The 23,467-nt window shown below is 37.5% G+C and overlaps 1 protein-coding gene across 3 annotated transcripts in view; it reads left to right on the forward strand.

Moving 5' to 3' along the window:
• The first annotated feature begins 14,905 nt into the window (after positions 1-14,905).
• Positions 14,906-23,467, forward strand: part of kdm8 (lysine (K)-specific demethylase 8) — a 39,560-nt gene continuing 30,998 nt past the window's right edge. For 2 of the 3 annotated variants that reach the window (XM_057861417.1, XM_057861418.1), the window contains exons 1-3: positions 14,906-15,117; positions 20,781-21,239; positions 21,341-21,513. In XM_057861417.1, the coding sequence (XP_057717400.1) occupies positions 20,793-21,239; positions 21,341-21,513 (620 nt within the window). In that variant the 5' untranslated portion in view covers positions 14,906-15,117; positions 20,781-20,792. The remainder of the gene's footprint in view (positions 15,118-20,780; positions 21,240-21,340; positions 21,514-23,467) is intronic. The other variant, XM_057861419.1, reaches the window with a different exon arrangement.

Below are 23,467 nucleotides of genomic sequence, written 5' to 3' on the forward strand. Positions count from 1 at the left end.
TTTTTTGATTGAAAGTTTTACAAATTTTATTAAAACGAAAACATTAAGAGGGGTTTTAATATAAAATTTCTATAACTTGTACTAACATTTATCTTTTAAGAATTACTAGTCTTTCTATCCGTGGATCCCTTCAACAGAAAGAATGTTAATAATGTTAATGTCATCTTGTGGACTTATTGTTATAATAAACAAATACAGTACTTATGTACAGTATGTTGAATGTATATATCCGTCTTGTGTCTTGTCTTTCCATTCCAACAATAATTTACAGAAAAATAGGGCATATTTTATAGATGGTTTGAATTACGATTAATTACGATTAATTAATTTTTAAGCTGTGATTAACTCGATTAAAAATTTTAATCGTTTGACAGCCCTAGTATTTATTTTTTTATTTTTTTATTGAAGCAACCTTTCTGGGGGATTTTTCAATGAAAAATTAAGTGTTCAATTGCAAATTTTGAAATCTCAAATATTTTTTTCGCATTCAAAAACGTTTTTTATGGTGGAAGTTTTTCTTTTTTTGATCGAAGCGATTGAAAATATTTATTTTTTGAAGTAACTTCTTTTTTTGATTGAATCATAAAGACAAAAATGTTTTAGCCAAAATGTGGCCCAAACACAAATCATCATTACTTTAATCAAAAAAGTTTCTTCAATCAAACAAAAAAAGTCTGGTGGGGCTCACGTGCGGCTGGATGTGATAGGGCGCACTCGGGTGGGGGGTCCCGGTGCCGGGATTGGTGATGGGGCGGCGTAGGATTGGTCGCCCACTGGCTTACACTCACAAGGGATTCAAACGATTACTGGGCTCTGGATCACAGAGCTGATTTGTGTACACTCTACCCCTTTCAATCATTTAGTTCATAGACTTCCCCACCCCCGTCCCCCTTTTTCCCTGGTCAACATGGTGTCAACCGGAAATACATCTAGCTGACGATAGCACCAACATATTAGTAGTTAGATGTTCAATGTATTTCTTGTTTTAGTTTGTGTTATTCTTTCTTCTCTTGTATTTCTTTTCTTCTTTTCCCCCACAACCCCTTCCTGTTCGCTGCTTTGTCATAATAAATGAGGTATGTTGAATGATCACAATGGGAGTATGTCAGTCTCTCAAAGTGAAACATTAAAACTGTTCGGACCATCCGGGCACTTAGACTTCCATTCTCCGTGTCAAACAGCTGAACAGGACAGGTTAAAAAATCCATTGAAGAAAAATCGCTTTCACATGCAATTTTTTTTTGTTTCAAATTCATTTTGCATTCAAACACATATTTTTTTTATTGGAGCGACTTTTTTTCAATTGAAAATATATATTTTGATTGAAGCAACTTTTTTTTGATTGAATAATAAAGACACAAATCTACCTCCGTATGGCTCCGCCCAGGGGACACAATTTTTGACCGGGGTAACTACAATGGCACGACACCGGCAGGTGTACCGTATTCAATGGATGACGATCTTGGCGAAAAGTAATGCCTAAGCTGCCTGATTTAAAATTCCCCTCAAGAATGATGGGGAAACAAAAAACGCTCATTGTCAATTTATTATTATAAATATTTTTGTAAGTTAATTTTATTGCTGACACTGCGTTTCGGGGTCATCAACATGTTGTGCCCCCCCCTGCCCCAAAAGCCAAACTCCGCCTATGATTTTAGGGCATATACAGGTTATTTTCTGTTGAGTTTACCTACTCATTTGGGTGATTCCCAGGTCACTTACTATTCTGTAACTCAAAATAAACAGGAAGAGACCCATAAAATACACCAAAATCAACAGGAAGTAACTGAAAATCAACAGGAAAATGACCTTAAATGACCCCAAATTACCTCATTGCCTGGCATTGGCTGCCACTACCGGCCATTGACGTTCAATCCGTTTGAAGTGGGAGGGATGGCAGCGAATGAAAGTTCGTTCTTCGTGCCAAACTGCCACCCTCCCAGTTCAAATGGATTGGACGTCTACAAGTGATAAACTCATTCCAATTCACAGCAGAAGCTTTTTTTTTCTGTTTATTAGTTGTTTGTAGAATATCCTAGAATGATTTCCTGACCAATGCATCGATAATCGTTGTATCGCCATATCGTCAAACCATCGTTATCGTGAGCTTTGTATCGCAAATCGTATCGTGAGGTACCAAGAGGTTCCCACTCCTACTGTTGACTGTGTCACAATTAAAGATGTCCCGATCGATCGTCCGATCACGTCATTTTCAAAGTATCGGAATCGGCAAAAAAATATCGGACATGCCTTTTTTTTTAATATATATATGTTTTTTTTTTTTTTTATTTAAATCGTTTTCTAATTGTATTTAACGTTACAGACAAAATGTCTTACACTCATCCAGAGTAGTTTTGGCTTAAAATAGGGCTATCAAATTCATTGCGTTAACGGCGGTAATTCATTTTTTTAAATTAATCACGTTAGATCATTAACGCATGCGCTGCACGACCCACTCACGTATTGTCGCGTTCGATCTATAAAGACGCCAGTTTACTTAAAGATAGCGCTAAAAGGCAGCGTATAATGAGTAGAGAGAATTTTGACAGCCTTTGGAGCCATGTTTTATGTAGCTAAAGCCTTACAATACCTCTCCCAGCAATCGAAAATGACGTAGGAGGCAATGTGGGGAAGAAAGTAGTTGATCATTTTCTTAACACCCTATATTCTTTCCCAACGCAGAGAAGATATATCAATTGGTGCCCCTACGCACAGTCATGGTTGCACTTCCCATCATGCATTTGGGCAGAAGTTAAATGGCTGCAGTATCATTTACTGAAAGCTCAACAAATACACTAAATGGCAATATTTAGTCACAATATACAAAGTCACATTTATCCTTTAAGAATTACAAGTCTTTCTTTCGGTGGATCCCTCTCACAGAAAGAATGTTAATAATGTAAATGCTATCTTGAGGATTTATTGTCATAATAAACAAATACAGTACTTATGTACTGTATGTTGACTGTATATATTCGTCCGAGTTTTATTCATTTTTTTCTTAATGCATTGCCAAAATGTATATGATCGGGAAAAATTATCGGGAATGATTGGAATTGAATCGGGAGAAAAAAAAAAAAAAAAAGCAATCGGATCGGGAAATATCGGGATCGGCAGATACTCAAACTAAAACGATCGGGATCGGATCGAGAGCAAAAAAAAAAAAATGATCGGAACAACCCTAGTCGCAATGTCTACACAACCTCCGCTATATCCTTTTGTCATGATACCCCAACAGCAAGAAATATTGCATCCATCTTTCTTCCGCAATTTATACCGATGATTCTGTCTACACATTGCGGCCCTATATTCCTGGGCCAGCTTTTGTTACAATGAAAGATTGTCTTGCTTGTTTAATATCACACTTGAAAGGTTTTACAGGCACTCTAGAGACCCAAGCATATGTATACAAGCCAATAAAAAGTAAACTTTCCATATTATGACTCCTTTTAAGATATTGAATGGGAAAAAAACATCAAATAGCAAGTAGGTGATAGAGGTTTGCCATTTGGCAGCGATAACATAAAGAAAGCCCCAGGAGAGTGTGAGCCCTCCTCCTGTGTAAACATCGGTATAAGGTCGTGGATAAACAGCGGCGGGCCTCTGACCCTCACGGCGTCTTACAAGCACACATGCATGTGAACAGAACATCCTTGAGTATACCACCCTAAGCGACGCATCCCCCTCTAACACACACACCAGCAAGGCTAGACAAACACAGCATCCACGTGGCTGGGAGAGAGGTTTATTTTCCCAGTGTCACGTAGAGAAACAAATGGAGCGTGTTGGACCAGCTGAGACCGGCTCACTGCAGTCTTATCTTTATACACTGACTTCCGTTATCAAGTGGCTGCAAGTTGTTTTAGTGTCTAAGCCGCTGTGTTTATTGTTATTCTTATGACAAATTCTATTTTGGCGATCTCAGCGTGGCCAAAATCTAGCCCATTTTTATAAGTGTATGTAAGCTGGTGAAAATATGGAAAGTGGTACCTTGATATACAACTTGCGAGTAACTTTTCATGACAAAATTATGTTCATTTTATATACAGTGCCTTGCAAAAGTATTCGGCCCCCTTGAATCTTGCAACCTTTCGCCACATTTCAGGCTTCAAACATAAAGATATGAAATTAAATTTTTTTGTCAAGAATCAACAACAAGTGGGACACAATCGTGAAGTGGAACAACATTTATTGGATAATTTAAACTTTTTTAACAAATAAAAAACTGAAAAGTGGGGCGTGCAATATTATTCGGCCCCTTTACTTTCAGTGCAGCAAACTCACTCCAGAAGTTCAGTGAGGATCTCTGAATGATCCAATGTTGTCCTAAATGACCGATGATGATAAATAGAATCCACCTGTCTGTAATCAAGTCTCCGTATAAATGCACCTGCTCTGTGATAGTCTCAGGGTTCTGTTTAAAGTGCAGAGAGCATTATGAAAACCAAGGAAGACACCAGGCAGGTCCGAGATACTGTTGTGGAGAAGTTTAAAGCCGGATTTGGATACAAAAAGATTTCCCAAGCTTTAAACATCTCAAGGAGCACTGTGCAAGCCATCATATTGAAATGGAAGGAGCATCAGACCACTGCAAATCTACCAAGACCCGGCCGTCCTTCCAAACTTTCTTCTCAAACAAGGAGAAAACTGATCAGAGATGCAGCCAAGAGGCCCATGATCACTCTGGATGAACTGCAGAGATCTACAACTGAGGTGGGAGAGTCTGTCCATAGGACAACAATCAGTCGTACACTGCACAAATCTAGCCTTTATGGAAGAGTGGCAAGAAGAAGCCATTTCTCAAAGATATCCATAAAAAGTCTCGTTTAAAGTTTGCCACAAGCCACCTGGGAGACACACCAAACATAAGGAAGAAGGTGCTCTGGTCAGATGAAACCAAAATTGAACTTTTTGGCCACAATGCAAAACAATATGTTTGGCGTAAAAGCAACACAGCTCATCACCCTGAACACACCATCCCCACTGTCAAACATGGTGGTGGCAGCATCATGGTTTGGGCCTGCTTTTCTTCAGGGAAAGATGGTTAAAATTGACGGGAAGATGGATGCAGCCAAATACAGGAACATTCTGGAAGAAAACCTGTTGGTATCTGCACAAGACCTGAGACTGGGACGGAGATTTATCTTCCAACAGGACAATGATCCAAAACATAAAGCCAAATCTACAATGGAATGGTTCAAAAATAAACGTATCCAGGTGTTAGAATGGCCAAGTCAAAGTCCAGACCTGAATCCAATCGAGAATCTGTGGAAAGAGCTGAAGACTGCTGTTCACAAACACTCTCCATCCAACCTGACTGAGCTCGAGCTGTTTTGCAAGGAAGAATGGGCAAGAATGTCAGTGTCTCGATGTGCAAAACTGATAGAAACATACCCCAAGCGACTTGCAGCTGTAATTGGAGCAAAAGGTGGCGCTACAAAGTATTAACGCAAGGGGGCCGAATAATATTGCACGCCCCACTTTTCAGTTTTTTATTTGTTAAAAAAGTTTAAATTATCCAATAAATTTTGTTCCACTTCACGATTGTGTCCCAATTGTTGTTGATTCTTGACAAAAAATTAAAATTTTATATCTTGATGTTTGAAGCCTGAAATGTGGCGAAAGGTTCAAGGGGGCCGAATACTTTTGCAAGACAGTGTCGTCCATAATTATTGGCACCCCCGAAAAAGATGTGTTTTTCATAGGGCTGTCAAAATTATCGCGTTAACGAGCGGTAATTAATTTTTCTAATTAATCCCGTTAAAATATTTGACGCAATTAACGCACAAATGCCCCGCTCAAACAGATTAAAATGACAGCAGAGTGAAAGGTGTGCTTGTTGTGTTTTTCGGAGTTTTGCCGCCCTCTGCTGGCGCTGGGGTGTGACTGATTTTATTTTTTTATTGAAAATTTTACAAATTTTATTAAAACAAAAACATTAAGAGGGGTTTTAATATAAAATTTCTATAACTTGGACTAACATTTATCTAATGTTAATGTCTAATTTATCTATTAAGTCTTTCTATCCATGGATCGCTTAAAAAGAATGTTAATAATGTTAATGCCATCTTGTTGATTTATTGTTGTAATAAACAAATACAGTCCTTATTGTTGTATGTAATGTTGAATGTATATATCCGTCTTGTGTCTTATCTTTCCATTCCAACAATAATTTACAGAAAAATATGGCGTATTTTATAGATGGTTTAAATTGCGATTAATTGCGATTAATTACGATTCATTAATTTTTAAGCTGTAATTAACTCGATTAAAAATTTTTATCGTTTGACACCCCTAGTTTTTTAAGCTTCTAATATTTTTATTATTCAAATAATATGGGACCTTAATGGAAAAAAAAGAGAAAAATCCAACCTTCAATAGAAGTGCATGTATTCAGTGGGGAAAAAATCCCACATAAAGAAAAAATTGGTAACACTTTATAATAACTATCCGTTTTACTAGTTAATAGATCATTAGTAAACTGTTGATAAATGATTTATTGTTGATTTGTGAAGTATTTGTTAACAGTTTGTCAAGCATTTACAGGGTGTTCTTAACCTGAAACACAGTTTGTGTAGAAAAGTTTCAAGTTTTTGTGTGTAACGTTTGGCAGTTCTATCTTTTCAGGTTAAGAAATGCCGTTCACCTCAAAAGAAAAGACATTTTGATAATGCATTTTGCAGGCAGCGCTCATGTTGCACATTTATGGAAATCTGCCATAGAACCAACAAATATTTGTACTTTTCTTTGTATATTTAACCAATAAAACGTATGACCTTCAACATAAAGTGTATATAGTTTTATAACGATCCATCAGCTAGCATGGGCATTTAAAATGGGGTCAACCATATTTGAACACCCTGTAAATGCTTAACAAACTGTTAACAAATCATATACATATACATATATATACATACACACACACACACACACACACACACACACACACACACACACACACACACACATATATATATATATATATATATATATATATATATATATATATATATATATATATATATATATATATATATATATATATAAAAACATTTTTATAATGGGTCGAAATTATTTTTGGAGCACCTTAGAAAGTAATTTGCTTTGCATATAATTTAAAATATATGTTTATATTAGAGAAAAAATATATTTTAAAATGATTTTTTTCTTTAATTGAAAATATAACTTTTGGGGGGGTTGAATGATTTAGACACAAATGTCATAATCATAAAATGGCCCAAACACAAAAAGGATTGCTTCAATCAAAGAAAACTTTTTCAATGAAAAATTAAGTGTCCATATGCACATTTTTCAATTGCAAATATTTTTTCGCATTCAAAAACTTTTTTCTATTATTGAATTTTTTTTTTTTTTTTTTTTTTTTTTGATTGAAGTGATTTCTTTTTGAAAATCTTTCTTTTTTTTTTTTTTTTGAAGCAACTTGTTTTTTGATTGAATAATAAATAGAAAAATGTCCAAGCCAAAATGTGGCCCAAACACAAATCAACAATACTTCAATCAAAAAGTTGCTTCAATCAAAAAAAGAAAAAAAATCAAAGAAAAATAGCTTTCACATGCATTTTTTTGTGTTTGGAGTTTCAAATTTATTTTTGCATTCAAACACTTTTTTTTTTTTTTTTTTTTTTAATTGAAGCGACTTTTTTTTTGGTTGAAAATATATATTTGCATTGAAGCATCTTTTTTTTTTTTTTTTTTTTGAAGCAACTTTTATTTGATTGAATAATAAAGACACAAATCTACCTCCATATGGCTCCGCCCAGTGGATACAATTTTGACTGAGGTAACTATATTGGCACGACACCGGCGGACGTACCAAATTCAATTGATGATGACCTTGGCGAAAAGTATTGACTAAGCAGCTTGATTTAGAATTCCCCTCAAGAATGATGGGAAACAAAAAACGCTCATTGTCAAAGTTAATTTTGTTGCTGGCACTGCGTTTTGGGGTCATCAACATGTTGTGCCCCCCCTGCCCCAAAAGTCAAATTCCGCCTTTGTTAATGGGTGAAACACGGTAATATAACATGGCTCGCGATGCAGAAATTGCAGACATCAAGGAGTGGTTGAGATTTTCATATATTTACTAGTGCTGTCAAATTTATCGCCTGAACGGGCGGTAATTAATTTTATTAATGAATCATGTTAAAATATTTGACGCAATTAACGCATGCACGGAATGACCCGCTCATGTTTACAATGTCAGTTTACAATGACTCCATTTTATCACATTGAGAGTGAAAAGGCAGCGAAATGCGAGTGGACACAGGCGTTCATTTGACCGCGCCTTTTATTGGCATAAGCTTTGGCAACTCTTTCCCAATAAACATAACTATTGTGGCGAGTGACGTGGGGAAGAATGACAGGAGATGTTGACTGTCGTTTTCTTAACACGCTTTATTAAACACAACGCAGAACATATACCATTTGCAGCCACCACTTACAGTCATGGTTGCTCAACTTCCCATCATGCATTTGGGCAGAACAGTTAAGTTGCTACAGTATAATTTAGTGAAAGCACAACAAAAATAATATTCCTATCACTCATAAAAATAATGTTCACAAAAAGAAAAGCGCTCAATGCAAGGAGAACTGGCATTCCCAATCAAAATAGCAATGCAAAATACACATAAAACTTACACAGACTTTGCCTTGGCTGGATCTCTAATCAATTTAAAACTCAACATTGACACCTTTTTGGTGTATTTCAATCACTACCTTACGTAGTTAAAGAAACTGTGAAAGAACAGCAGGGAGTCCATGTGAAGTCCCGCTCGGCGACGTCAACAATGGCGAGCTATTATTTTTTTTTTTGATTGAAAATTTTACAAATTTTGTTAAAACGAAAACACTAAGAGGGCTTTTGATATAAAATTACTATAACTTGTCCTGAAAATTTATCTTATAAGAACTACAAATCCTTCTATCCGTGGATCCCTTTAACAAAAAGAATGTTAATAATTTTAATGCCATCTTGTGGATTTATTGTCATAATAAACAAATACAGTACTTATGTACAGTATGTTGAATGTATATATCTGTCTTGTCTTATGTTTCCATTCCAACAATAATTTACAGAAAAATAGGGAATATTTTAGAGATGGTTTGAATTGCGATTAATTACGATTGATTAATTTTTAAGCTATGATTAACTCGATTAAAAGTTTTAATCGATTGACAGTCCTAATATTTACCCTTTTAAACGTTTTTTTTTTTTTTTTTCAATTTATCTTTGTTTGGATCAATTATTTATCATCTAAAATATTCGGGAAAATGCGACAGTAACAAAAAAAATACAATTAAGCAATAGTTATGAGGTAGATATCCATGACTTTTTTACAGACGCTTTTTAATTGTGAAATAATTCATTTAAAAGTTTAAAATATGCGAGTGAATAATTTTGTAAAGTCGTTTTTGTTTTTTTTTTAAACTAAATATTTCGCCATATACTGTGTATACAGTATATATATATGACAAATTTTAAAGTTTTTTAATTTGTTTACCCCCATTTACAGATGTCGTGCAACTGCATTTGTTTTAACCAAGCCATAAAAAGAAGGTAAGTAATTATATTTATTATTCAAAATGTTCATCATTTTTATCTTAGAATCATTAATTGATGTCTAATATTTAGTTTTAGAAAAAAAAAAAAAAACTTAAAAAAATTAATTCACTAGTATATTTCAAACTTTTAAATAAATGACGTCACTGTGAAAAAAATACTGTCTGTAAATAAGTCACGGATATCAACCTCATAAATATCTCTAAATTGTATTTCTTCTGTGACTGTCGCATTTTCCCCAATATTTTAGATGATAAATAATCGATCTAAACAAAGAAAAATTGGAAAGGTTTAAAGGGATAAATATTTGAAAAAGAAAATCTCGACCACTCCTTGATGTCTACAATTTCTGCATCGTGACCCTTGTTAGATTACCATGTCTCACCCATAAAATCCCCGCAAAATCCGGCTGTGGCCATTCACAGCTGTTTCTTGACACTCGGTGATGCATGCTACATGGAGTTTTTGGATCGAAAAGAGATAAGTACGTGATAAAATCTCGTTAAAATCATGGCGTCTTTAATTCTGCTCTCGCGTGCTCTCACATCCAGTTAGGGTTTTGCTGATTAAAAAAAAAAAAAATTCTAAAATGCCCTCTTGTTCAAAAATTTTCTTCCTCCAGAAAATTGACATTTTAAGCTTTCCAATGATATATCAGACATGCAAATCGGACAATTTTGAAATTTGGAAAAAATTGGGGGTCTCAGAGCGGAACTTCAAGTCACCTAAGTGTTTTCCGCCATATATACTGTATATAAATATATGTATATATATATATATATATATATATATATATATATATATATATATATATATATATATATATATATATATATATACACATATATATTAGGGTTGTCAAAATTATCGCGTTAACGGGCGGTAATTATTTTAATTAATCACGTTAAAATATTTGACACAATTAACACACGTGCCCCGCTCAGACAGATTTAAATGACAGTACAGGGAAATGCCCACTTCTTAATTGTGTTTTTGGGAGTTTTGCCGCCCTCTGCTGGCGCTTGGGTGCGACTGATTTTATAGGCTTCAGCACCCATGAGCATTGTGTAAGTAATTATTGACATCAACAATGGCGGGCTACTAGTTTATTTTTTGATTGAAAATTTTACAAATTTTATTCAAACGAAAACATTAAGAGGGGTTTTAGTATAAAATTTCTATAACTTGTACTAACATTTTTCTTTTAAGAACTACAAGTCTTTCTATCCATGGATCGCTTTAACAGAATGTTCATAATGTTAATGCCATCTTGTTGATTTATTGTTATAATAAACAAATACAGTCCTTATGTACTGTATGTTGAATGTATATATATCCATCTTGTGTCTTATCTTTCCATTCCAACAATAATTTACAGAAAAATATGGCATATTTTATAGATGGTTTGAATTGCGATTAATTACGATTAATTAGTTTTTAAGCTGTAATTAACTCGATTAAAAATTTTAATCGTTTGACAGCCCTAATATATATATATATATTTATATATACAGTATTTTGGGGGGGTAAATAATATATATATACTGTGTATATATAATATATATATATATATATATATATATATATATACAGTATTTTTTTTGGGGGGGGGGGGGTAAATAATATCTGCTTGGTGGGTATGCAGGAACTTCAGAATCCCATTTGATTCAAGGAAACCCTCCGCACGTCATGCAGAGAGGAGCAGTCTGCAACCTGAATATTTGAATTTCATTGCATTTGACATTTGATAATGGCGTCGTGTGGCTTCCGATTCCAAAGGGTCCCTATCATGTTTGCTCAGACTTTTCACCCTGCTGGAAAAAAAAAATCAATGCCATACAAAAAGAGCTCATATCACAGCGGCATTGAGAAGACAAATCCAATTATTGTTTTAGCTTTGCATGAGGAGACACTGTACATATCAAACCACCCTCTGGGAATAGCTGCTATTTACATAAAAGATTCTGCCAACATGGGGGGAATAAAGGTAAACTAAATGTCTGTGTAACAACCTTGAGTCTATTTCTTACATGTGCTTGCAAGTGCAAATTAAGTTTCTTGACATCTGATCCATTAGCTATCTGCATAAATAAACAACTACAGTGGATCACAAAAGTGAGTACACCTCTCACATTTCTGCAGATATTTAAGCATATCTTTTCATGGGACAACACTTTCAAAATGACACTTTGACACAACGAAAAGGAGTCTGTGTGCAGCTTATGTAATAGAGTTAATTTATTTTCCCCTCAAAATATAGCCATTAATATGTAAACCCCTGGCAAAAAAAATGAGTACACCCCTTAGAAACTACATCCCTAAGTGTCCAAATTGAGTACTGCTTGTTATTTTCCCTCCAAAATGTCATGTGACTCGTTAGTGTTACTAGGTCCAGGTGTGCATAGGGAGCAGGTGTGTTCAAATTTGCAGTACAGCTCTCACACTCTGTCATACTGGTCACTGAAAGTTTCAACATGGCACCACATGGCAAAGAACTCTCTGAGGATCTTAAAAGACGTATTGTTGCGCTACATGAAGATGACCAAGGCTACAAGAAGATTGCCAACACTCTGAAACTGAGCTGCAGCACAGTGGCTAAGATTATCCAGCGTTTTAAAAGAGCAGAATCCACTCAGAACAGGCCTCGGGTTGATCGTCCAAAGAAGCTGAGCGCATGTGCTGACCGTCACATCCAAATGCTTTCTTTGAAAGATCGTCGCAGGAGTGCTGTCAGCATTGCTGCAGAGATTGAAGAGGTGGGGGTCAGCCTGTTAGCGCTCAGACCATACGCCGCACTCTACATCAAATTGGTGTGCATGACTGTCACCCCAGGAGGAAGCCTCTTCTGAAGACGGTACACAAGAAAGCCCGCAAACAGTGTGCTGAAGACATGTCAACAAAGCACATGGATTACTGGAACTGTGTCCTATGGTCTGATGAGACGAAGATTAATTTGTTTGGTTCCGATGGCCTCAAGCATGTGTGGCGGCGACCAGGTGAGGAGTACAAAGATAAGTGTGTCATGCCTACAGTCAAGCATGGTGGTGGGAATGTCATGGTCTGGGGCTGCATTCCATTGAGGGAAACATGAACTCCAACATGTACTGTGAAATACTGCAGCAGAGCATGATCCCCTCCCTTCAGAAACTGGTTCGCAGGGCAGTGTTCCAGCATGACAATGACCTCAAACACACCTCCAAGATGACCACTGCTTTACTGAAGAGGCTGAGGGTAAAGGTGATGGACTGGCCAAGCATGTCTCCAGACTTGAACCCAATAGAACATCTTTGGCGGATCATCAAGCAGAAGGTGGCGGTGCGCAAAGTCTAAAATATCCAGCAGCTCCGCAACGTTGTCATGGAGGAGTGGAAGAGCATTCCAGTGGCAACCCTGTGAAGCTCTGGTCAACTCCATGTCCAGGAGAGTAAAGGCATGTTCTGGATAATGGTGGTGGCCACACAAAATATTGACAGTTGACATGTTGTATATTAATATTGACAACTTTCACTAAGGGGTGTAGTCACTTTGGTTGCCAGGGTATAGATATTAATGGCCATATTTTGAGTTATTTTGAGGGGAAAATAAATGAACTCCATCATATAAGCTGCACACAGACTACTTTTTATTGTGTCAAAATGTTATTTTGTCAGTGTTGTCCCATGAAAAGATGCAGAGGGGTCACTGAAGAAATTAATTTGGTCAGATGAGACCAATGTAGTTCAGTTCAGTTCAAGTTTATTGTCCTCTAAAAAGGGGAAACTACCGTATTGGCCTGAATATAAGACGGTGTTTTTTTGCATTGAAATAAGACTGAAAAAGTGCGGGTCGTCTTATATTCGCTGTCTAGACATTATACCCATTCACGACGCTGGATGGCGCCAGATATCATTGAAGCGATGTTCTGTCATGACTAGGGTTGGGCATCGTTTGAAATTGAACAATTCCGGTTCCGATTCCAATTCCACGTTTCGATTCCGGTTTCGAACGATTCCCGATTCCGATTCTTTTAAGAGGCAGGGTCAACAACAAAAAATGCAGGGTCCAAAAAATTGCATAGTTTATATTAAAGTCTTAACTTCTTGACGTTTTTTGAAATTAAATGAACTTCTCTCACAGGGCTAATTAGAACTTGTATATAAATATCAGTCTTTAAACTTTTTTTTTTTTTAATTCTGCTCAGCGGTCAGGGCATCGAAACAAGGAAATTTAAATTTAAAATTTCTAACGATTCAGGGAGCATCGGAGTGTTAGAACCGGTTCCCATCGATGCTCAATTCTCGATGCCCAACCCTAGTCATGACAGATCTCAGCTACTCTCAAGTTTAACCAGTTTGCATTATTTTATTGCAATGTTTTTCCTTATTCAGATATGTTTCAAGACTACAGTTACAGTTAGAATTCACTTTTATGGTTAATGCAGTTATTGCAATTTTGTTGTTTTATCACAATAGATCGGTTTATTTACATTTCAAAAACCAGAAGCCTTTTATTCACAAATGTGATAGCACTTTAGTTTACATATTTAAATGTTCAGATATTAAGATTGGAATGAGGCAAAATAACATGCTTTTTCTCTCAAATATATCGTTATATTCATTTGTTTCAGATGTACTGTAACTTTCTGTATAAACATTAATTTGGTGTTCAAAAAGTCTTTTTTTCAAACGTGAGTCTTGAAAAAGAGGGGGTCGTCTTATATTCGGGCCAATGGAGTACTTCTGCAGAAATGCGAGAGGTGTACTCACTTTTGTGGTACACTGTACATTGTCATTAATTATTACAGAATGTTTGCTGTTAATATAGTTTTAATTACATTACATCTTATCACAATATTGCGCGATTTTATGACTAAGGATATTTCTTCATGTGCCTAATTTTCCCTTTCCATGACGTTTAACCAAAAAGTTCAGAAAAATGGCCAACCTTTGACAAAAGACTCCGTCAATATGGTCAATTATTAAAAATGACACATTATTCTGGTGCCTGAAAATAATATTTTTGAATGATATTTTATTTGATTATTTAAATTGAATTGTCTGTGTTAAATATGTTATTCAATTGCATTGCCTCCTTGTCAATTAGGTTGAAGTTAAATTTTTAGCTATATTTTGCTAAATGTGTTTCTTTTATGTTCATCTATGTGTTAATATATGTTCATAAAAGTATATATGCTTCTATATGTTTATGTTATTTCCCAGTAAATTAATCTGTCGTTCTTTTTTTTTTTTTTTTTTTTAAATAACTACATCAAATTTAATGGTCTGCCGGAACTATTATTGTCACAAGTCGTCGTTTCATACCGGTCTGTTTATGTCGACACACAGACTTCTGGTTGTCAACATGGAAGCTTCGCGTGAAGTTTTCTGAGTTTTTCCATAGATTATTTTGCCGCGTTCCTTTCGCGATTAATTCCAAATAATTATTTAACGACCTTTTTGCATTTTATGTAATTTATTCAATTTGTTATCTCCACGCTCAATGGCGTTACCGGGCGTCACTTCATAGGGCATTCAGCGAAATTGTGGAGCTTTCGAAAGGTAAACATTTGTATCCACTGGATGTTAGTTGCTAGTCGAATGTGTGGAAAGTTGTGGATTTAACTCTGGTGTTTACATTAAAAAAAAAAACAAAAAAATTACAACAACAACAAAAACGAAACGTGTAAAAAATAGGATGACGTTCCTTTTATTTTTATGTTCATTTCTGGCTTGCATTATATTCAGGGGTGCACATAATTTTTTTGCCCAGGTTCTCAGAGGAGGACCTGGAGATGTGACTTGGTCCTCATTGAGCTTGAGAGCCGACCCGCCTGATGCGATAAATTTATGACAAGCTTTACTTAGAGCCAATTAACTTTAATTAATTATATTAACAATTAATGCTTGATTAACATCAACTGGCACAACAAAATTGCCATTACTTTGAAGTGAAATGTAAAGAAATAAGAAGCACCAATTCAAAATAAAGGGCATTATGCGGCTCCCACATTAACTCAAAGCCTTTTTAAAAGTGGGATATCCTCCTCATAAGACCTCATTGAACGTGCATGTTTAGCTTTGTAAAATGCGAGCAAAAACACGTTTGTCAGTGCATGTCGCTGTTCATTACCTTTATTCCGCCACTTGTCCATAGGACGAGTGGGGTCCTGTTTGACATCGATAGTTTGCTTAATTGCCACATGCTCTCTGTTTTTTTCGTGCTTTTCAAAGTTTGGATGGCTGAAATTCTTTGACCCTACATAAAATGCGCTGCTCTTATCGGCGACATTGGGATTCTCACGGCACATTTTGTACTTCATTTCCGTGCGAGCATCATTTGCTTCTAGCCATGGTACCTCCTGTTGCCACTTTTCAGCAAAAGTCCTTTTTTTCGGTAGCTCCGGTGACATCTCTGTCGTCTGTCTTTCTTTTGACGGGGGTGGGGGAACACGGAAGTAATTTAGTGATGGCCAAATGAAGCCTCATGAAGCAATGAAGCTTTGCAGCCAATTGGTTAGCACATGTAGCAAAGCTTCATGATGCTTCATTTACCCTATGGCGCCATCAAGTGGTCTAGAAGTCCAAGAGGTCAACATTGTTAAGAATTCAATGGCTATTTGCTTAAGACAAAGATATGAATGTGCTTGTGTTAGTAATTTAGTATGTGAACAAAATACGACAAGTGCTAAGGGTAATTTGTTATTCATTTTTATTTAGAAATAATAGCTTTCCCACAGTGGCTGGCTTTAAACAGTTTCTTTTTTTTTGGACAATATTTCACCAGCTTTAGAAAATATTCTTTCACAAGGCACAGATGAAGCTGGGGTGCAGAGAAATGTGAGTGCCAGTTTATATAAATTTGGGTAGGTATTCTTTTGTGCCTCCCAGTACACTAATGGATTGTTCATTCTGTTGATGTTTGGTTCAGATAGGTACACACACACACACACTCACATTTATATTAAAGTAGTTTTTCTCACTTACCTTATTGAAAGCAATCAAATCAAAATGTTCCCATACAGGGGAGGATCGCTCCTTTCGCGCAGGTTCCATCGCAAGCAAAGGACAAGGCTCGAAAAAAGATTGCACTGGTTGCACTGTTGCGCACAGATGTAACAAGTACAGGAGCCCGAAATCCACAAAATGTGAGATAACAGGCGATCGCCATTGCGTTTTGCAACCAATTTATACCGTAGTCTGTCCTGTTTTTGCAATGTGCGCCAAATGTTGGATCACTTCCGAAGCACTCACGGCCGCCGGCGAGGCTTCCCACGTCATCATTTCCGGGTTTTGCCGAAATGAAGCGCGCCTCGCTACAAGCTTCGTGGAAACCCCCCTCCCATTACTCGACACAAGCTTCGGAACCTCGGCTCATTTCGTCCCATCACTAAAGTAATTACTCAGTGTGGCCTGCCTCTTCAAAATTTTGAGAAGTTATTTTCTCGTGTCCGCCGCAAATACAGTGGTCAGCCATCGGTACGCAAAAGCGTATGGAAGCCGTTGAGGGCCAGCGCATTTGTCTACGTCCAGTACGCATGCGCGCATGCGGACCACTTATGTGCACCCCTGATTATATTCAACGCCAATATTTGCGCTGTATTTTTTTGGGTGAGCTCTTTACACTATTCTTTTATTCATGTAAGTGTTTTCCCTTTGTATTTTTATGTTAAAATTTGATAGTGTTTCTTTTAACAGTAAATTTAAGTTTCTGCAACTTGGCTTGCTTTCCACTCCCCCCAAAAATGATTGATCCACAGCTCATAAATTAGGGCTCCAGTTATTGATTATTTTAGTTGTCGATTAATATATCAACTAGTTAGTTCGAATAATCAAGTAATTGGACTAGGAACGTTTTGTAACATATTTATGTCACTGTTGCTATTAGGGGTGTGAAAAAATATCAAAATGGTGATATATCGTGATACTTTGTATCCCGAAAGGTTATCGATATGCTCCTGCCAAGAATCGAGATATTGTTTTAAAAAGGTGTCAATGTCTAAAAAAATAAAAAATGTGTCAATGTTTAAAAAAATAAATAAATAAAAAGGAAGCAACAATTTGCTACAAAAATCTTCAACCATTATAGTGTCTGTTAACTCTATAAGGCTGCATTAACGGTGCTCGGCGCCCAATCCATTTAGACTGGAAACGTTCGTTCATTCGAAACCACAGCATTCACAGTCATTCTGTCCGATTTTCAGGTCATTTACAGGTCACTTGCTGTTCATTTTTAGGGCATTTACAGGTCATTTTCTGTTGTTTGAGGGGCCGTTTACATGGTGACTCTCCGAGAAATCGAAAAATGTCAAATTTGCATTTATATGGGCCCGTCTCCATTCGAACTATGTCGCAATTCCACATGAATACGATGTAGTAGTCATGCCAATTCTACCAGTCAAGCCAATTCTGCCAGTCATGCAGATTTACAAGGTGACAGCGAATGATGCACTTTGACCCCACCAAGCTCCTCAACCCGGAAAAAAACTCGAAGCAATGGCATTTTTCTTTTGCTCAAAAAGGCACAAAAATGGAAACACACAACATATTTAATTCAAAAATATTATTAAAACAGTAAATTAAAGCCCACATTCCGCCATATTTGCTGTTTTTAATGTTCAGTAGCGCCGCTGCGCACGCCCAACGTGATGTGTATGAGTGCTGACGTTATCGGGGCGGTCTCGCGCCGCGGGAGCCTTTGATATGCATGCGGAGCAAGCCCCCCTCAGTCCCCCGCAATCGAATTCTTCCACTTTGGAGGCAGGATTCAGAATTTTTCGTCTTTGCTTTCCGTCTTCGCCGACACCATATGCACGCGAGGCCATTCCACTACTCAGTCATTGCGTCTTTGTGTCGCAGAGTCGCCATGTAAACTGCCCCTGAGTCACTGCCTATTCATTTGGGTGATTCCCAGGTCACTTCCTGTACTGTAACCAAAAATAAACTGGAAGTGACCCATAAAATACCCCAAAATCAACAGGAAGTAACTGAAAATCAACAGCTAAATGAACTGAAGTAGCCCCAAATTACTTATTTATTATTTATTTATTTGATTTATTACTTATTTATTTATTAATTACTAACCATTGGCTGCCACTGACGGCCATAGACGTTCAATTTGTTTGAAGTAGGAGGGATGGCAGTGAATGAACGAATGTTCATTCGCTGCCACCCTCACAGTTCAAATGGATTGGACGTCTACTAGTGATAAACTCTTTACAATTCACAGCAGAAGCTTATTTTTCTGTTTGTTAGTTGTTTGTAAAATATCCTAGAATGATTTCCTGACCAATGTATCGATAATCGATGTATCGCCATATCGTCAGATCATCATTATCGTGAGCTTTGTATCGCAAATCGTTTCGCATCGTGAGGTACCAATAGGTTCCCACTCCTAGTTGCTATAGTTGTGCGCTCCCTGTGGGTGTGGTATTACGGTAAAAAGGAACCTAAGTGATGAGTTGTGTGCACATGTAATTAGAAGCACACTGAATGAAGAACTGTTGTTCCAATCAAGTCTCGGCCTTAAATGTACTTAGATTGAGGAAGTACATAACAAAAAGTGGCATTCTTTGCGTTGCAGAATCAATTTTAGGAGATTTAAAACCAAGGCTTGCTAAGACTGCACTTTCAAAAGAGCATTAAATCCAAATATATAATAAAGTTCCTAGTGTTTCTTCAAACAATGCAAATTGCACTTTCATTTAAAAATAAAATACCTGAGCTCAAAATAAACGAATGAGGATCTAAGTACAACAAAAGAAAAATTGGCTAACTAGCATAGAAAAATTTGGCTAGCTTAAATGCTATAAAATGCTGACACTTTTTGACAATGCTCTTAACAAATAATTCAAACACATAATCAAGCAAAAAAAAAAAAAAAAACACGGCTAAATATACCCTTAAACTAAATTACAAATACCATAATTTTCGGACTATAAGCCGCTACTTTTTTCCCTCATTTTGAATCCTGCGGCTTATAGTCCAGTGGGGCTTATTTGATGATTTATTTTGGTTAATAGGTAACACTTTGTTTGACAGCGGCATCATAAGACTGTCATAAGAACGTCATAATTATGACGTGACACGACACTATCATGGGCATTACTGAATTATGACTGATGTCAAAATGTGTCATGTTGCATATTATGTCACTAACTCCATTTATGTCCCGCTCAGATCTTTTACGTCCATTCAAAAGTGAGATAATTTGCTGGATGACACGAACCGACATCTATTACAAGCATTCAATAATACCTATGACAGTGTCATGTAATAATTAATGACAGTATTATGACACCACCATCCAAGAAAATTTTACCAAATACCATAACTAGCAATTAATGAAACAACTGGAACAGTAAATGAAGAAATAATTAGGACAGAACATGAATTTTGATTGTTTTTACATCTGTAGCGCCGCAATGGATGCTAGGAGGAATGTTGGATGACAACAGTGTTGACAGCAGCTGGCAGCAGAGGTTGACTGTCTCCCCCAAGGGAGCAGTGATGGCCAAATGAAGATTTTTAAAACAATAAGGCTATGCACCAAATTGGTTCAAAGCTTAATGGTGGTTCATTTGGTTTCATGACAGTCTTATGATGCAATTGTCAAATGAAGTGTTACCAGTTAATATCTTTTGGTGTAAATATCCTATAATACAATGAGGACAACTGCGGCTTATAGTCCAGTGCGGCTTATCTGTGAACAAATGCCGTTTTCATGTCAAATTTGGTGGCTGGCGGCTTATAGTCAGGTGCGCCTTATAATCCAGAAATTACGGTACATTTAAAAAACATAGTTGCTCAAACAAAAACTTACCTTAAGTTGGTCTTAACAGGGAGCAGCTGGATTCAGCCATGCTAAGTAAGTTATGTCATATTCACTGTTCCCAATAGTGGGCAGATTATCCACCTAAATCCATAAAACTTCACTTAAATCAAAAAAGTAAATGCAAACACTTTCAAAACTAACCATTACAACGTCACTCTAAACGGATAGTCGAAGAAGCAAAATTTGATTCTAAGGTTTTTTCTAATTGCATTACTCGAGTTAATCGATTAATCGTTGATACACTAACTCATATATTGAAAAATGTGTAAATTATAGCACCGAGTGTTCAAGGTACCACTATAAAACCATTTATCATTTACCATTTTTATTGTATCTATGTGTACATTACTTTAACATGTACTTTTGCTCACCATGATATTCTGTTCCCCAGACCTCCTGATCAATGGCAGCCTCAGTGTGGTCCAAGATATCCGATGCTCTTCCTCCAGATGAGGAGCACTTTCCGCTGCAATTCAGTGAAAAGGTGCATGCAAGCATTTTGGAAATAATGAAAAGATCCAGATGTCAACTCTACACCAATGCCCCTGCCTCCAGCCGCCTGCTCAACGCTCAGATCGTTCTGGACGTCTCATGGGAGAAACTTAACATGGGAACGTGGCGCCACGTTGACAAAGAGTGGCGCCGTGTCTACTCGTATGGGTGTCTTTTCAAGGTGTGCGCCCTGTGTCAAGAGGAACCGTCGGAGGAGGACCTTCTGCAAGCCATCCGTACCTGTGACATGGGCTTGCTGATGGGAGCCGCGATCATGGACGACCGACTGCAAGTTTTGGTCCGGATTCTGCAGAAAGACGTCCGGAAAGACACCAGAAATGAGCATACGGAGGCCAAGGTTAGTGTGCTGGAAAAGGCTGGAACATTTTGGCAAATGTAACCCACAAATACAAGGCGGCACAATGAACAAATGGTTGTGATTCAATTTCATTTCAACAGAGGATCAAATTGGCACTGCCGGAGGTTCCGCAGATCAGAGAAGATCTGGCAATTCCCAGATTAAAGTGCCCATCTCTGGAGAGTTTCAAAGAGAACTACTTGCTCCCCCTCAAAGCGGTCATTTTAGAGGAGACCATTGATCACTGGCCAGCCCTTAACCAGCACCCCTGGAGGTTTGAATCGATGTACCTGATTGTTTTTTTGTTTTTTTTGACTACATAATACAGGTAGTTGGTGACGTAACCCGAATTTCAGCGTAAATCGCAAGTAACCCTTTAAATACCCCTAAATAACCCCTAAATCTCAGAATAACGATCCAAAAACATATATGCGTCATTGTACTAAAGTGCCCTCCATTTTTTTTTTAAAAATAATATTGGACCTTAATGGAAAAAAAGAGAAAAATCCAACCTTCAATACAAGTGCATTTATTCAGCGGGGTAAAAAATCGCACATAAAGAAATAATTATTTGACATCAAATAATGTGTGTCACAATTATTAGCACCCCTGGTGTTAATACTTTGTACAACCCCCTTTTGCCAACAAAACAGCACCTAATCTTCTCCTATAATGTTTCACAAGATGGGAAAAGACAGAAAGAGGGATCTTCAGCCATTCCTCTTCGCAGAATCTATTTAAATCATCCAGAGACCTGGGTCCTCTCCCCTGTACTCTCCTCTTCAGCTCACCCCACAGGTTTTCAATGGGGTTGAGGTGTGGGGACTGAGATGGCCATGGGAGGAGCTTGATTTTGTGTATAGATTTGGCCATACAGTGGGGAGAAGAAGTATTTGATACACTGCCGATTTTGCTGGTTTTCCCACTTGCAAGCCATGTAGAGGTCTGTCATTTGTATCATAAGTTCTCTTCAACTGTGAGGGACGGAATCTAAAACAAAAATCCAGAAAATCACATTGTATAATTTTTAAATAATAGATTTGTATTTAACTGCATGAAATAAGTATTTGATACATTACAAACTAGTAAATATTTTGGCTCTCAGTTCTTTTTTAAGAACCCCTCCTGTTCTCCATTCATTACCGGAACTGCACCTGTTTGAACTTGTTACCTGTATAAAAGACACCTGTTCACATGCTCAAACAAACAAACTCCAACCTCTCCACAATGGCCAAGACCAAAGAGCTGTGTAAGGACATCAGGGATAAAATAATAGACCTGCACAAGGCTGGGATGGGCTACAGGAAAATAAGCAAACAGCTTGGTGAGAAGGTAACAACTGTTGGAGCGATTATTAGAAAATGGAAGAAGTTCAAGTTGACGGTCAATCTGCCTCGTTCTGGAGCTCCATGCAAGATCTCACCTCATGGGGCATCACTGATCATGAGGAAGGTGAGGGATCAGCCCAGAACTACACGGCAGGACCTGGTCAATGACCTGAAGAGAGCTGGAACCACAGTCTCGAAGAAAACCATCGGAAACACATTACGCCGTCATGGATTAAAATCCTACAGTGCACGCAAGTTCCCGCTGCTGAAGCCAGTGCATGTCCAGACGCGTCTGAAGTTTGCCACTGACCATCTGGATGATCCAGAGGAGCAATGGGAGAAGGTCATGTGGTCGGATGAGACCAAAATTCAACTTTTTGGTCTGAACTCGGCTCGTCGTGTTTGGAGGAAAAAGAAGGATGAGTACAACACCGAGAACACCATCCCAACCGTGAAACATGGAGGAGGAAACATCATTTTTTGGGGCTGCTTCTCTGCCAAGGGTACAGGATGACTGCACCGTATTGAGGGGAGGATGGATGGGGCTATGTATCGCCAGATCTTGGCTGACAACCTCCTTCCTTCAGTGAGAGCCCTGAAGATGGGTCGTGGCTGGGTCTTCCAGCATGACAACGACCCAAAGCACACAGCCAAGGCAACTAAAGAGTGGCTCCGTAAGAAGCATCTTAAGGTCCTGGAGTGGCCTAGCCAGTCACCAGATCTGAACCCGATAGAAAATCTATGGAGGGAGTTGAAAGTCCGTGTTGCCCGGCAGCAGCCCCAAAACCTGAAGGCTCTGGAGAAGATCTGCATGGAGGAGTGGGCCAAAATCCCTGCTGCAGTGTGTGCAAACCTTGTCAAGGACTACAGGAAACGTTTGGTATCTGTAATAGCAAACAA

The sequence above is a fragment of the Corythoichthys intestinalis genome, chromosome 16 (assembly GCF_030265065.1).
Source record: "Corythoichthys intestinalis isolate RoL2023-P3 chromosome 16, ASM3026506v1, whole genome shotgun sequence".
NCBI lineage: Eukaryota > Metazoa > Chordata > Actinopteri > Syngnathiformes > Syngnathidae > Corythoichthys > Corythoichthys intestinalis.